This window comes from Rattus norvegicus, chromosome 3 (assembly GCF_036323735.1).
Source record: "Rattus norvegicus strain BN/NHsdMcwi chromosome 3, GRCr8, whole genome shotgun sequence".
Classification (NCBI taxonomy): Eukaryota; Metazoa; Chordata; class Mammalia; order Rodentia; family Muridae; genus Rattus; species Rattus norvegicus.
The window spans coordinates 177,871,476-177,886,749 of NC_086021.1; the positions used below are offsets into that span (position 1 = coordinate 177,871,476).

General features: G+C 51.7%; 1 protein-coding gene across 3 annotated transcripts in view; it reads right to left on the reverse strand.

The window, feature by feature from the left end:
- The window catches only part of Atp9a (ATPase phospholipid transporting 9A (putative)), a 107,229-nt gene extending 92,273 nt beyond the window's left edge, over positions 1–14,956 (reverse strand). Inside the window, exon 1 of one of the 3 annotated variants that reach the window (NM_001427018.1) lies at positions 14,909–14,956. In NM_001427018.1, the coding sequence (NP_001413947.1) occupies positions 14,909–14,922 (14 nt within the window). In that variant the 5' untranslated portion in view covers positions 14,923–14,956. Of the gene's footprint in view, positions 1–7,634; positions 7,891–14,502; positions 14,798–14,908 lie in introns of those variants that run through there. The other 2 variants (XM_039106727.2, NM_001427017.1) reach the window with 2 other exon arrangements.
- Positions 14,957–15,274: the final 318 nt, after the last annotated feature.

The following is a 15,274-nucleotide window of genomic DNA, read 5'->3' on the forward strand; positions in this document are numbered from 1 at the left end:
AAGCACCTGGACTGAAGGTGTGTGCCACCACACCTGGCACAATATAGATACATCTGTGTGTGTGTGTGTGTGTGTGTATGTGTGTGTGTGTGTGTGTGTGTGTGTATAGTTTATCAAAATTATCTTCGGGGTTGGGGATTTAGCTCAGTGGTAGAGCGCTTGCCTAGGAAGCGCAAGGCCCTGGGTTCGGTCCCCAGCTCCGGAAAAAAGAAAAAATAAATAAATAAAAAATTATCTTCAATACAAAAATTATAATGGATGCTAGCAAAAACAAGCAGATACAAACTCACCAAGGAGGCATCGGAGGGAAACAAACCTAAATGTTAATGGGAAGCCATCGCACCACACATCCTCACCTCACAACTGCAGGGAAGTCCAGCTCTGGGGATCCATTGCCCTCTTCAGTCCTGCACTGCCATACACGAGCATTTGAGTGTGCGCATGCATACACACACACACACACACACACAGATTTATAGAGGTTGAGCTCTATAAAGCTCTATAGAGCTCCACAAAACTCTTAGTGAGCTGTGGCACTTGGGGAGCAAATGAAAGACCCAGGATCCCAACCCTAGCACCCTGATCTGGTGATGGTGACCATTAACTACACCATTAACTTCTCTACAATGGGAATTATCACTTCCATCACTCCAGAGGGATGGAAGGGCTGCAATTTAAAAAATCCCACTGGGAAGCTTGGGAGCTGACCTACAAGCGGTTATCTAAGTCCTCTGAGATAAGGAAAGGGTGAACCAGCGTAGTTCTGGGCTGTGCGAGGTCTTCCTGGTCCCATAGGCCCTCCTCACTCTAGCACCGCTGCACTCAGAAGGACATTGATGACTAAGTTCCCAAGCCTCAGCCATGGGTTAGCGACTGCTGGGAAATCTCGGTTATACGGTAGCTGTGAAGCACCAGCTGGGAGGGGAAGGAGGGGCCTTCAACCACCAGGCCAGTGCGGGTTCAGGCTTCGATGTGAGACCCAGGGTCTGAAAAGAGTATAGCGACCTCCCAAGGGCTATGGAAGGGAGGGGAGAAAGAAATGGGGGGGAAGGGGGGCAAACAAAGGATGGGAGCCCAGGCAGCCGCAGGGTAAGAGGATGCAGTTCTTTAAGCTCTATGAGCCTCGTTTTCCAGGCAGCAGGACGGCACGTAATTCCCCAGACAAGCCTTACACGCCTAGGGCAGAACACAGACACCTAAGACTCCCAAGTTCACCCAAGCCTTCCCTGGCCACGTGATGTGTCTTGGTGCATACAAGCTGCTGCCACCAGGACTGTGGCTCTGGTGTCCCCAGCACCGAAGTTGCCAGCCATGGAGTCGGTGCACAGTAAATATTTACGGAGCGCATGAATTGGTGAGTCACGGGGGCTATTTTTAGCCTGCGTGCTATGCTATAAATTTCGGTTGACTTTTGGGTGAGCGTGCATTGCGAGCAGATAGGAACGCCTTGGCTGACCTTCTGTGAGATGGGATACAGAACCAGGCATGTCCCTGGCTGGGCTGCCTTACACGACATGAGAGGCTGTCTCCCCGACTCTTTCCCTCTTGTCTCTGGTGTCCCTGTGCTTTGGACCACAGAATTCAGAAGCATACTGGGAACCAACCTGTGAAAACGCAACGCTCTTCTTCCACAAACTAGAAACACTAGTGCCTTTGTTCTTTTTTCTTTCCAGTCCAAGGCTTGGTCCTATTTAAGCACTGGCTCTGCCACTGAGGCACTGGGCCTCAACAATGTCATTCTGTCTTAGTCAGGGTTTCTATTCCTGCACAAACATCAGGACCAAGAAGCAAGCTGGGGAGGCAAGGGTTTATTCAGCTTACACTTCCACATTGCTGTTCATCACCAAAGGAAGTCAGGACAGGAACTCAAGCAGGTCAGGAAGCAGGAGCTGATGCAGAGGCCACGGAGGGATGTTACTTATTGGCTTGCTTCCCCTGGCTTGCTCTCTTATAGAACCCAAGACCACCAGCCTAGGGGATGGCACCACCCACAATGGGCTGGGTCCTCCCCGCTTGATCACTAGTTGAGAAAATGCCTTACAGCTGGGTCTCATGGAGGCATTTCCTCAAGGAAGGCTCCTTTCTCTGTGATAACTCCAGCTTGTGTCAAGTGGACACACAAAACCAGCCAGTACAACCATTTAAAATGTTGCTTGTGCAAGGCATGATGTGCACACTTGGCAATCCCGGCCCTCTGAGACAGAGACCACAGGACAGGTCTGAGGCCAGCCAAGGCTGTAACGCAAGACCCTGTCTTAAAAGGGAAAAAAAGGGGACTTGGCAGCAGCATGTGGTGGCTGGCATCCGTAATCCCAATACTCTGGAGGATGAGGCAGGAGGATTACTCTCATTTCAAGGCCAGCCTAGAATACGAAGTGAGACCTGTCTCAAAAGCAAAGCTGAAATGCTGGCTCCTCAGCCACCACGGGGCAGATGGGACACCATTGCCGTTTGCCTCTTTCTGCTTCTATCTTCCTGCTGGAGGCATGTGGTGCTGAGGACCGAATCCCACCTCTCCCACAAACTAAGCAAGCGCTTCCCCTACACTTCTCTGTGTGTGAAGAGGCCCACGTGCCGCACATATTTACACATAAGGCTGGCTTTTAATGCTTTGTTCTGAGGCAGGGTCTTACTATGTGCACTTGGCTGTAAGACCAGAAATTCATACCCTTGGGATTCATGGAGATCACCCTGCCTCTGCCTTCCAAGGGCTGGGATTAAAGGAGGGTACCACGGCAACAGATGACAAAGAAAGTTTTGTTTGTTTTTTAATTCAAAAACTTGACTGTACCAAGGCTAAAATGTGGCCGGTCCGTGGTGGCACACGCTTTCACTCTCAGCACTCTGGAGGCAGAGGCGGCTCTACGTCTTGAGTTCAAGGTCAGCCTGATCTACAGAGTGAGTTCCAGGACAGCCGGGGCCACACAGGGAAACCCTGTCTTGAAAAAAACCAAATGAAACAAAACAACAAAAAGTTAAAGTGTGTTCCAAGTCAATGGTCTCATTTTAAAGGGTGAGAACTGGGGCTGGAGAGACGGCTCAGAGCTTAAGAGCACTGGCAGCTCTTACCAAAGGCCAGGGTTCAGACCGCAGCACCCTCATGATGGCTCTCGGGCGCCTGGGACCCCATCTCCCTCCTCTGGCTTCTGTGGGCACTGCACACACGTGGTGCCCAGACGTACATGCATCTGATAGAACATAAAGTAGCCTCATCAACTTCAAAATGAAATAGATAAACTTGAGCGTAAACACTCGAAAATGTTCTACTTTCTCTTGTCAACATGAACATTACTCGTGGGGTGCAGGTCACTACTAGCTCTGAAAACAGACACCACTTCTGCGAACGTGAAGCTGCGAGTGTCACCAGCTTGCACAGAGGGTGTGGCTCAGACAGCAGAATGCCCTAGTACCCATCTCCAGCCCCACAAAAATCCTGGAGTTGGTGGCGCACGTCTGCGAGCCCAGGGCTCAGGAGGTGGAAGCGGTATGATCACAGCTCAACACATTTTCACTGATTTTATTTTATATGAGAGTAAGAGGAGGGGGTTGGGGATTTAGCTCAGTGGTAGAGCGCTTGCCTAGGAAGCGCAAGGCCCTGGGTTCGGTCCCCAGCGCCGGGGGGGGGGGGGGGGGGGGGGGGGGGGGGGAAACACGTTAAGAGGAGAAGGGACTAGGGGGAAAGGGACAGGGAGGAAGAGGCGCGCATCTGTGCTCAGAGGACGGCTCTCCTATCACCACAGGGGTCCTAAGGATCGAACTCAAACCTTTGGGCTTGGCTGCAAGCCCCTTTACCTGCTGAGCCATCTCCCCGGCCCCTGCTTAGAAGAAGCTCTTAGATCTGGACTGAACTCATCGGCATCAATTTAAAGTATTATTAGTGAGGTAGAACTCTGGCCAACATGGCAGCCAATGGCTGCTTTATGATGTTTCTGTGTTGTTGCGAAAGATCAGAAGTTTAGACACTAAACAATAAAAACATGTTTTGTTCAATTACGACCGTGTGAATCTAAGATCAAGGTAGCCGCTCTTGGTGACTGGGTCCCTCGATTGTATTTTCCCGTGCACTGTTGAGGTCCCCAAGGCTGGATCTAGCCCCTCTGACCATCTTTTTTTTTTCTTTTCTTACTATTTATTTATTCTATCTACGTGAGTACACTGTCACTATCCTCAGACACACCAGAAGAGGGCATCGGGTCTCATTACAGATGGTTGTGAGCCCCCATGTGGTTGCTGGGATTTGAACTCAGGACCTCTGGGAGAGCAGTCAGTGTTCCTAACCACTGAGCCATCCCTCCAGGCCCCCCTCTGACCATATTGTTCTATCTTTATTACATTTTTATGTGGCTATTTGTGTGGGAGGGGTATGTGTACGGGGCCCGCCTGCTTGTCACAGCACACACAGGGAGGTTGGGAGACAGCTCTTGGGGCCCCGTTCTCAGCTTGGGTCATCAGACTCCCCTTTACCCCTGACCATCTTAACAGCCCATGACTTGCTTTACTTTTATTCTGTGTGTACAGTTGTGTTTTATCGTAATGATGTCTTTAATGGCCTTCCAAATAAAGTCTATACAAAGTGTGTGTGGGGGATTTCTATATAGGAATCTGGGGTGGGGAACACGGTACAGCCCGTGCTCGAGCAAGCCCAGAGAATATGGAGAGACCCTGGGCTAGAGTAAAAAGTTAGGGGAGAGCTGGGGGCACGGCCCGGAGAAGCAGACCTGATCTAAACAACAACACAAAGTAAGGCGTTTCTCCCCATTCTGTATTAAAAAGCCAATCTCACTATGGGGAACAGTGTCCAGATACACAAAGTTTGGCTTGGTTTGAAGACAGGATGAGACACTTTGAAAGCACAGTGGAACAGGGCCACTCAAAGGGAGTGCAGGCTGCCTGCGTCCAGGGTAACTCTGCCCCATAAAGAGCCACTCACCAAAGTGGGGAGTGGGGGGAAACGGCGGGGGGGGGGGGGACCACACACGACCCTGTGCTGGCTGTCAACTCATAGGGTGAGGCAGTGCTGGAATCCAGTGGGTGGAGCCCGGGATGTCACTGCCCTCTACAAGGTAAGAGGACAGCCCATCAAACCCTGAGCATCTTTACCGCTGAAGATGAAGAGGACAGCGGCTCACCCTGGCCAAGCCTGACTTCATTGATTGTTGCCACAAACTGCCCAGAGGCTACCAGACTCTGCCGCAGCAGGATGCTGTTCCCACTGCCTCTCCTCAGGGAGAGCAGTCAAGGGCTAATCTCTGAGAGGCAAGAGGGAAGCTCGGTGTCTAGGGAGTCCACCTTTCCGGCTCTTGCTGGAAGCCTTCTTCCCTGGTGGCATCCCTCCAGCTCTCCTCCCCCACCCTCACGCCCTCTCCCTCCCTGTCCAATTCTGGTAAGAGAGAGAAATAAAGGCAACATTAAGGTTTCCAGGCCTCCTCTGACTCCAGGTTCAGCAATCTACTGCTGTCATCTAGACTCCAAAGACCTCTGCCCACAGGTGATGTCACACACACACACACACACACACAAACACACACACACACACACACACACACACACACAAATTTAAAAATTTAAAAATAATAAAATATTACCAGTCTGGGATATAGTTCAAACAGGAGAGGGCCAACCATGCATGAAGCAAGCCCTGGGATCCAACCCTAGGAACAAATAAACCAGCTGTGGTGGTGCATGCCTGGAATCACAACGCATAGGACCCACATGGAGGCAGAAGGGTCAGAGGTTCAAGACCATCCCAGGTACATGCTAAACTGTGAAGCCGAAAATACCTGAAACTCTGCTACACGTTGCACACGTGAGGGCACACAAGCACACACACTCGCATACACACACACACACACACACACACACGCACGCACGCACACACACAAGCACAAACATATATGCATGCACACAGCCAGACTTTAGTGGACCCTTTGGCTGAACACAAATGTCTTTCAGTCTTTGCATGGTGAGATTTTCTCATTTCCTTCCAAGACCTCCTGGCTTGAACACTGCCCGTCTGTCTGGTGGGAATCAGTTATCACAGGCCACTGTCCCTTGAACGGCCTCCTAGCTTTCTTTCAAATGACCCTTGTTTTCATGTACGCCAGAAAAAAGAGCCTCCCTGTCACCACCACGAGGAGAACTCGAACATCACTGGGCACCGAGGAGCCACACAGGTAACTCGGTTTCCCGGGGCCTGTCCTTGCACACCTGCACAGGGCTTGTCAACTCACACAGATCACAGAACGGAAACCTGTAATAAAAACTAGCTTCCAGCCTTAATGTGAGGGAAGGCGCTTCACCTTACAGCAGCTTGATTCGCCTCGCTTGGTTGCTGCCCCTGAGTGGCTTGCCTTGTTCTGAAGAAAAACATAGGAGGATGGGGAGGGGGGAATGAAGTGATGGAGGAGGAAAACTGAGGTCAGGATTTAATATATGAAAGAATAAATTGATTTAAAAAGGAAAAACTAGCAGCATTCTGTAAAGGCAATATAACTGATCCTTTTTTTAAGACCAAGTCTTAGGGGCTGGGGATTTAGCTCAGTGGTAGAGCGCTTACCTAGGAAGCGCAAGGCTCTGGGTTCGGTCCCCAGCTCTGAAAAAAAAAAAAAAAAAAAAAAAAAAAAAAAAGACCAAGTCTTAGGTAGCCAAGGCTAATCAGCCTCAAACTCGCTATGTAGCCGAGGTTGGCCTAGAATTCCTGATCCTCCTGCCTCTACCTCCCCAGTTCTGGGATTATAGGTTTGCATCACCTGATTAAAACCAAACTTCTTCTTTAAAAACTAAACCAAAGCTGGATGCCATAGGAGACGCCTTTAACCCTAGCACTTAGGAGGCAGAGGAAGGCAGACCTCTGAGTTCAAGGCCAGCCTGGTCTACGTCGAGAGTGCTAGGACAGCCAGGGCTACTCGGAGAAATGCGGTCTTGAAAAACAAACAGCAAGAATAAAAACTAAACCAGAGTTCTTCTGGGCTGGAGAGATGGCTCAGTGGTTAAGAGCACCGACTGCCCTTCCAGAGGTCCTGAGTTCAAATCCCAGCAACCACATGGTGGCTCACAGCCATCTGTGATGAAATCTGGTGCCCTCTTCTGACTGCAGCAGGCGTACACGCAGGCAGAACACTGTATACATAATACATAAAATCAATCTTAAACCCAAAGCCCCAGGGGCAAGAATAGCTCACTAGAACAGCACCTGCCCAGCATGCACAAGGCCCCGGGGACAATCACTAGCACTGGGTACTGCTCCAAAGCTGGCATTCTGGAGATGGAACTGGAGGAAGGCTGTGGACTGACTGAGTTCAAGGTCAGCCTGGAATCCCACCCCTACCCCTCAAACCCAGCTGGAGGTGGAATCCAGAGAAACATGCTGGGGAGGCCCAGCTTCAAAATGAACAGCAAGTGAACAGCAACGTCCACTTCACCTGAGGCAGAAGGCACTTCCTGTCTGTGACTCAATCTGAAAGGCTACAAAGAGCACTCAGTGTTTGCTCTGAGAGCGGCTGAAGGCGCACAGGCTGCTCGGCAGCGGATTCCTTCCAACTGTGGCTCCAGTCAATGTCAAACTGCAGTGGTTCCTCTCTGTGGGGACCGACCGGCTCCGATGGTTTCCCCTCACCCCTCCCCTGGGGCCCTACCTGGGCTGGCATTCACACATCCTCTGATATCCACAAGGACAGGCGCATCCGGTCTCCCTGAGTGGCAGAGGGAGGGGCTCTGTGGCTGGCAGCGGATGGCACAAAAGAGCTGGCAGAGGTACACAGAGATCACTTCCTGATGGGCCGCGGCCAAGGCTTCTTCCCACTGTTTGTACCCAAGACCGCAGAGCTCTTCTAGGGACACCTCAACCCGAGTGGGAGAAGGCAACCAGGAGGGAGAATGGCTCTAGACTTCAGCCAGCGGGCGGGCAGCAGTGGAGTCTCCTCCCCAAACACACCCCAGAACACTAGGCAAGATGGCCACCCTCTTCACAAGGAACAAAGGAGTTTATTGAACACATTCTGGGTGTGAGAGCTCACAGCTGGGATCCCAGGGTAGCACTACAGTCTGTAGCCAGCCTGGGCTACAAGAGACCCTGTCTCAAAAGAGGCCAAAACTGGGCTGGAGAGATATGTCCACGAGTGGCTAAAGCACTGAGTCTAATCGTGTCTGCCACCTGGCTCTTCTAGACCGTGTTTGGTTTTGTTTGTTTGAACACAGCGATTGTCATGCTCACAGCGGTGGCACCTAACACTAACCCCTAACCCCTAACCCCTATCCCCGCAGATCTCTGAGTTCCAAGCCAACTTGGTCTACAGAGCGAGTCCAGACAGCCAGCGTTGGTTATACTGAGAAATCGCATCTTGAAAGAGCTAAAAAAAAAAAAAAAAAAAAAAAGGAAAAACCAAACAAACAACCCAGAAACAGAGCTGCAATCAACTTCCAAGATATGAGTGGTTCATAAGAGGCAAACCTATTCCCTTTCAGCACAGGAGAGGTTTAACGGGACTAAACTTCTCTTCCCTGAAGGATCCAGGGAGAGTCATTTCCCACCTTTTTTTTTTTTTTAAAGATTTATTTATTTTATTTATATGTTAGTACACTGTAGTTCTCTTCAGACACACCAGAAGAGGACATCCCATTACAGATGGTTGTGAGCCACCATGTGGTTGCTGGGATTTGAACTCAGGACCTTGGGAAGAGCAGTCAGTGCTCTAACCACTGAGCCATCTCTCCAGCCCCATTTCCCATCTTCTTAAGGCCTCCCAGCCACTCGACACCTGGCTCCTTATTCCAAGATAACTACACGGCATCTTTTAAAAAAAAAAAAAATTGTTCTTTAAACGACTGATTTACTTTTCTGTTGCTGTGACAAAAGACCATGGCCAAGCAACTTACAAAAGACAGCGTTTAAATGTGTGCCAAGGTTCCCGAGTGACAGAGGACAGCTTCCAGGAGTCACTTCTCTCCTTCTGTCACTGGGCCACAGAACTCACTGAAGTGATCAGGCAGGTGCCCTGAGCCATCAGTGGGCCCTCTGTCTTAGTCAGGGTCGCTCCTGCTGTGAGGAAAATGCCATGAGCAAAAGGGAGTTAGGGAAGGAAGGATTTGTTTGGCTTACACTTCCAATTATGGCCCATCCCTGGAGGAAGTCAGGACAGGAACTCAAACAGGGCAGGAACCTGGAGGCAGGACCTGATGCAGAAGCCAATGAGGGGCCCTACTTACTGGCTTGATTCCCCTGGCTTGCTCAGCTTGCTTTCTTATAGAACCCAGGACCACCCACCCAGGGGTGGCCCCACCCACAATAACTGGGCCCTCCCCCCATCAATCATTAGGAAAGTGTCCAATGGTAGACCTTACCAAGGCATCTTCTCAGGTGGGGTTCCCTCCTCTCAGATAATCCTAGCTTGTGTGGAGTATGTGTGAATATTTGGGGGGCAAGGATACAGGTGCCTATAGAAGCCAGAAGCTGGAATCACAGACCACTGTGACCCATTTGGTGTGGGCCTGGGGCACACAAAACTCTTGTCCTCTGGAAGAAGAGCAAATATTCTTAACCTCTGAGCCATCCTCCCGGCCTTTTGTTTTGTTTTGTTTTGGGGGGTGTCTCGTGTAGCCCACGCTACAGGGTGGATGAGATGACAAACTCCTGATCCTCCTGCCTGAATTCTCAGCGAGCTTTCTCCACCGCCATCCCCCCTTCACCCATTTCCTGAGAGAAGAGATCTTACTCTATAGCCTGGCCTAATCTAAAACTCATTAAATGGTTGAAGATAACCTGGGATTTATCCTTCTGTCTCCCGGAGAGCTATGATTATTGGTTTTTCTCCATCCTATCTGGTTTCAATTGGTGCTGGGATTGAACCCAAGGCCTCCCGTATGCTAAGCAAAAAAGCGCTCTACCCACTGAGCCAGAGCCTCAGCACCAGTGAAGCCATTCACTGTTTCAGATACAGGCATACCGTGTTAGAACGTATACAACATAGAAGATGCATACGTGTTTATACCATGAGCTCTTCTTCGTCAGTCCACTTCCTACGCACAACATAATAGTCTCCAAATGTTAACACAGCAAACATCAAAATCATCTTCATAAAACGGGCCACGAGGGGTTGGGGATTTAGCTCAGTGGTAGAGCGCTTGCCTAGGAAGCGCAAGGCCCTGGGTTCTGTCCCCAGCTCCAAAAAAAAGAACCAAAAAAAAAAAAAAAAAAAAACGGGCCACGAAAGCTGTGGTTTGACATGACCTGGTAAATCTTAGGTCAGCTGGAACCCCAGCTCCTTAGCTTCCTGCAGTCTCATGAGTGGCCTCCCTCTGATGGAATGCTTTCTACATGCAAACAACAAAGTCCTGAATCTCAATCTCCACCATCAAAGGCCCTCTCCCCTCAAAAGAACACCCACAGGTTAGGCTGGGGACATAATTCAGTGTGTGGGTGCTTGCTTAGTACACGGGAAGCCCTGGACTCCATGCCCGGCACAGCATAAACTGGGCATGGTGGTGCATGCCTTTAATTGTAGCCCTCAGGATGCAAAAGGCACACTGTGAGTTCAAGACCAGTCTGATCTGCAGAGCAAGGTCCAGGGCAGCTACACAGCAAAACCCTGTCTCAAAATAAAAATGAAAGGGCTGACTCGGCGGTTAAGAGCACCGACTGCTCTTCCAGAGGTTCTGAGTTCAATTCCCAGCAACCACAGGGTGGCTCATGACCATCTGTAATGGGATCTGATGCCCTCTTCTGGTGTGCATGAAGACAGCACCAGTGTACTTATATATAATAAATAAATAAATAAATCTTTAAAAAAATAACAATAAATATCAGAAGAGTAGCTTGGACAACCCACACCATCAGACCCAGGCAATGCCTGAGGCGTGTTAATGCTTACTGCATGGGCTAAGTCTCGAACCAACAAAATATATTTCATTTTAATAATTTCCACTTTAAAGTTAAAAAGAACCTATGGGGCTAAGGCGGTAACTCATAAGAGCCCTGGCGGCTCTTACAGAGGACAAGGGTTCATAACCAGCAGCCACATGGCAGCACACAACTGTCTCTGATGCCAGTCCCAGGGGAGCCAACAGATTCCTGTGGCCTCCAAAATCACTGCACACACGATACATGCAGATGAATACCCACACACATAAAATAAACATAAGGAAGACAGACAGACAGACCTAGACTCGGAGAACTTAAAGCAGCTTTTCCAAGCTCTCCCAGCTGAGAGACAGCAGCTGCCTTGAACCAGCTTCTAGACTCTGTCCAGGCAGCCAAAGACCTTTGACATGGAATGCTGCTCAACCAGAAGCTAAGGTCATGATGTCATCAAATGGTTTACAGCCATGTGGTGCGAATGTCTTGCTTCCGGACTGGACCTTTCCGACAGTCTTCCCCTCCTCCGACTGACGGCTCTGGGGCCAGCCAAAGCCTCGGCACTGGAGGGGAATCTCTACAATGTGTCACTATATGTGTGTTTTCGTTTGAGACGAGGTCTCATGCAGCCCAGGCTGGTCTCAAACTCAAGAGTGAGCCGTCTCTCTCACAGTTTTGTGGGGACTGCCAGGACGCCCAGCAGAGACTGGGGCCACCAGTTTCCTCTCTGCTCACTCCACTGGCCAGTTATGATTGAGGAAGACCAAATTCTCACCTTAGGCTGGAGAGACGCCTAAGAAGATTGAGGCCATCTTCTGACCCCCCCCCAGACACTCCACGTGCATGGTGCGCATATACACAGGAAACATAAAATAAAAGTAAGTTTTACAAAAAAATCGAGACCTGGCTGGCCTGGAACTCAGATCCACCTGCCTCTGCCTCCCAAATGCTGAGGTTATGGGTATTTGACACAGCATCCACTTTTGGTTTAGTTTTTAAAAGAAAAAGATAAGTTTTAACCAGACAGGTGGTGCATACCTATAATCCCTGGGGAGGTGGAGGCAGGAGAATCAGGAGTTCTAGGCCAGCCTGAGCTACATAGTGAATCTGAGGCTGACTAGCCTTGGCTATATAAGACTTGGTTAATAAGAAATGCCCTCTTCTGCCCTGAGGGCACCGCAGATACGGTGCGCGCGCGCGCGCGCGCGCGCACACACACACACACACACACACACACACACAAATGTAGGCAAACCACCCATACATGTAAAATTAAAAACAAGCCAATCTTTATTTTTTATTTGTGTGTGTGTGTATGTATATATGTATGTATGTATGTGTGTGGATATGTGTTTGCACACATGCAAGCATGAAGGGGCGGTATATGTCTGAGTATGAGGGGGAGTGTGTATGTGGGAACACGTGTTTTGCATATGTGTATGTATGTGCACCGAGTATATCTATGAGCACAGGGGCCTAGTGCTCACAGAAGTCAGGAGAGTACTTCAGATCCCCTGGAACTGAAGTACTGAACGGATGGCTCTGAGCCACCATGTATGCCGCTGACAGTAATCACACCCGGGTTCTCTACAAGAGCAACAAGTGCTCCTAACTGCTAAGCAGCCTGTAAACCAGACTTTAAATAAACGACTTATTTTATGTGTGTGGGTGGGTGCAGGGAAACACCAAGGTGCTATGTGGAGCTCAGGGTCCAGCTCAGGTCACCAGGTTCAGCAGCAAACATCTCTCTTCAGAGCCATCACCAGAGGCCTCACTCTGTAGTTCTGCCTACTCTAAAACTCTCTCCGTAGACCAGGCTGGCCTCAAACTCACAAGAGATCCACCTGCCTCTGCCTCCTGAGTGCTGGGACTAAAGACGTGCGCCACCACTGCCACCCATGATTTTTTTTTTTAAGATTTATCTTATGTATTAAGTATACGTTGCTCTCTTCAGACACACCAGAAGAGGGCATCGGATTCCATTACAGATGGTTGTGAGCCACCATGTGGTTCCTGGGAACTGAACTCAGGGCCTCTAGAAGAACAGTCAGTGTGCTCAACCACTGAGCCATCTCTCCAGCCCCTCATGATTTTTTAATATAAAATTATCTGCCCTACTCCTGCTAGGCCTCTGAAAATCAAAGCACATTCTATCCTGTAAACCAGCCGACTTAAGCGGATTGCTCAAACTCTTCTGAAATGCACTGACCCAGGCCCTCAACCAGGACTCCCGTCTAAAGTCAGGAAGGGGCCTCTGGAAAGATACACAAAAGCTGGACCTGGTGGCAAAGGGACGTCATCCCGCCTAATCTACTAGGGTGGCTGAGGCAGGAGGGTCACAAGTAAGTCCCTCCTGGAGAGCATTCAGAGCCAGGAGAATTTCAGTGAGAACCCAACTCAAATAAAAGACAGAAGAAGCTGGGTGTCCGATACAGCTGAGTGTTTTACAGCGCTTGCCTGAGCCCAACCCCCAACACTGGAAAAGAAACAAAGACAACACCGTTTGCTAGCACAGGACCTCAGCTTCTTGTATCAGAACCCAAGGGCACTCAGGCACTTAAGGAAGGCCGCACAGCATTCGGCAAAGCCTATACGCCTCCCCCACTAGATTGTGCACGCCGCCCAACGCCATGTAAATACTACATAATGGATCACACCGGCCCATGAAGGCATGCTGACACGCTCAGGATACAGGTCATTTCCGTTCTTCACATTTCAAAAATCAGCAGGTAGCTGAATCTGTGAACAGAGGCCACAGACGAGACCCCAAGATTCTCATTTTATGGTCTTTCAGGGATGGCTTCAAGTTCCCCAAGTAAACACCTGCACCTGCACACCTATTAGTCAGCCCTTGTTTAAGTCAGATTTTCCTGACAATCACCGGGCACAGTCTGCATTTAATAAGGAGACACGAGTCAACCGCGGCACATTAGTCTGCTGATCTTACTAATTAAAATGTTTATTGCGGGGGGGGGTAGGGGGTACTGGGGTGGGGTTCCAGGCAGAGCTCTGAAGAAGTGTCTTCATAAAAACACATATTCTGGGGGCTGGGGGTGTAGCTCAGTGGTAGAGTGCCTAGCAGGCTGAAGGACCCGGGTTTGGTCCCTAGCACCATCAAAACCCAAAACAACAAGAAAGCCAGCAAACACACAAACACCACCCGCAGGAAGTGTGGGGCAGGAAACGTGGGAACCGTCTTCCAGCACCTTCCCGCCCCCGCCCCCACCGTTTCCGTTTCCCACTCGGTAGAATTGAACCGAAGCCTCAGGGAAGCCAGGCACAAAGAGCCCACAAGATGGCAGCTGGCATGTCTCCTTCTTACACGGATACCTGGTTAGCAGCCCCACCCAGCTCCGGCGTCCCGCGGCCCAGCCACGGGGAACCCCGGAGAGGGCGCCCCAGGCCCCGCCCAGCCGCATCGCCTCACCTGCGCGGCCCGTAGAAACGCACCTCCCAGGTCCCACCCCCAGGGGCTCCGATTGGCGGGTGGAGGCGCAGCCTGGGACTCTGCGATCTCTCCAGCCTGACCCCTGTCCCCAAGGGATCGGACCCGCCGGGGCCGCCAGCCCTTGGAGGTCCCCCGCATGGCGGGACAGGCTCCCAGGGGCCGCGGCAGGTGTCCCCTCCTCCCTGCCCCCGGCCCGGCCACTCACCCCGCGCGCGGCCTACTGTCCACCCGCTTCTTGTGGCGCACGGGCTGCAGCGGGATGCTGTCCGTCATGTCGCCGCCCGCCGCGCCCCCTGCGCTCCCCGCGGCCTCCGCGCCGCCCCGGGGCAGGGGGAGGAGGCGCCGGCAGCGGGCGGGCCGGGCCCGCAGCGCAGGGGCGAGGTCGCGAGCGCCGGGCCACGCGCGGAGCCGCCCGCGCGGCCCGACCGACGGACACGGCCGCACCATGGGCCCCGCTCCGCGCTGCGCCCACGCGCGCGCCCGCCGCCCGGGGCCGCCGCAGTGTCCCCGCCCCGGTCCGCGCCGCGCGCCCCCCACGCGCGCCCACCCGGCCACGCGCCCCCCGCCGTGTCCGTGCGCGCGAGCGCGAGCGCGCGCCCCGCTGCACTCACCCCACCCCGGGCATTCTCTCCTGCTCGCTCCGAGCCGTGTGCACACACCCCGCCCTGCTCACCCCACCTCCACGCCGCGGCCACCCGCACACACAGCCTGCCTCCTCTGCTGCACCTTGGGTCTCACGCTCGGGTCCCCCGAGTTTCGGGCCGGGGTCGGGGGGGCGAAGATGGGAAGGTTTTCGGACCCCTACACACCCTCTTCCACCACACCCCTCGCTCCAGCAGCTTTCCTAAATCACAATAACAGACTCAGCTGCGCCTTCACCCAAACACCCAGACACAGTCCTGCTCCACCACTGATCGTGTGCACAGGTTCTGCGTCTGTCAGTCTGTCTCTATCTCGCAAAGGAATTTGTGAAAATA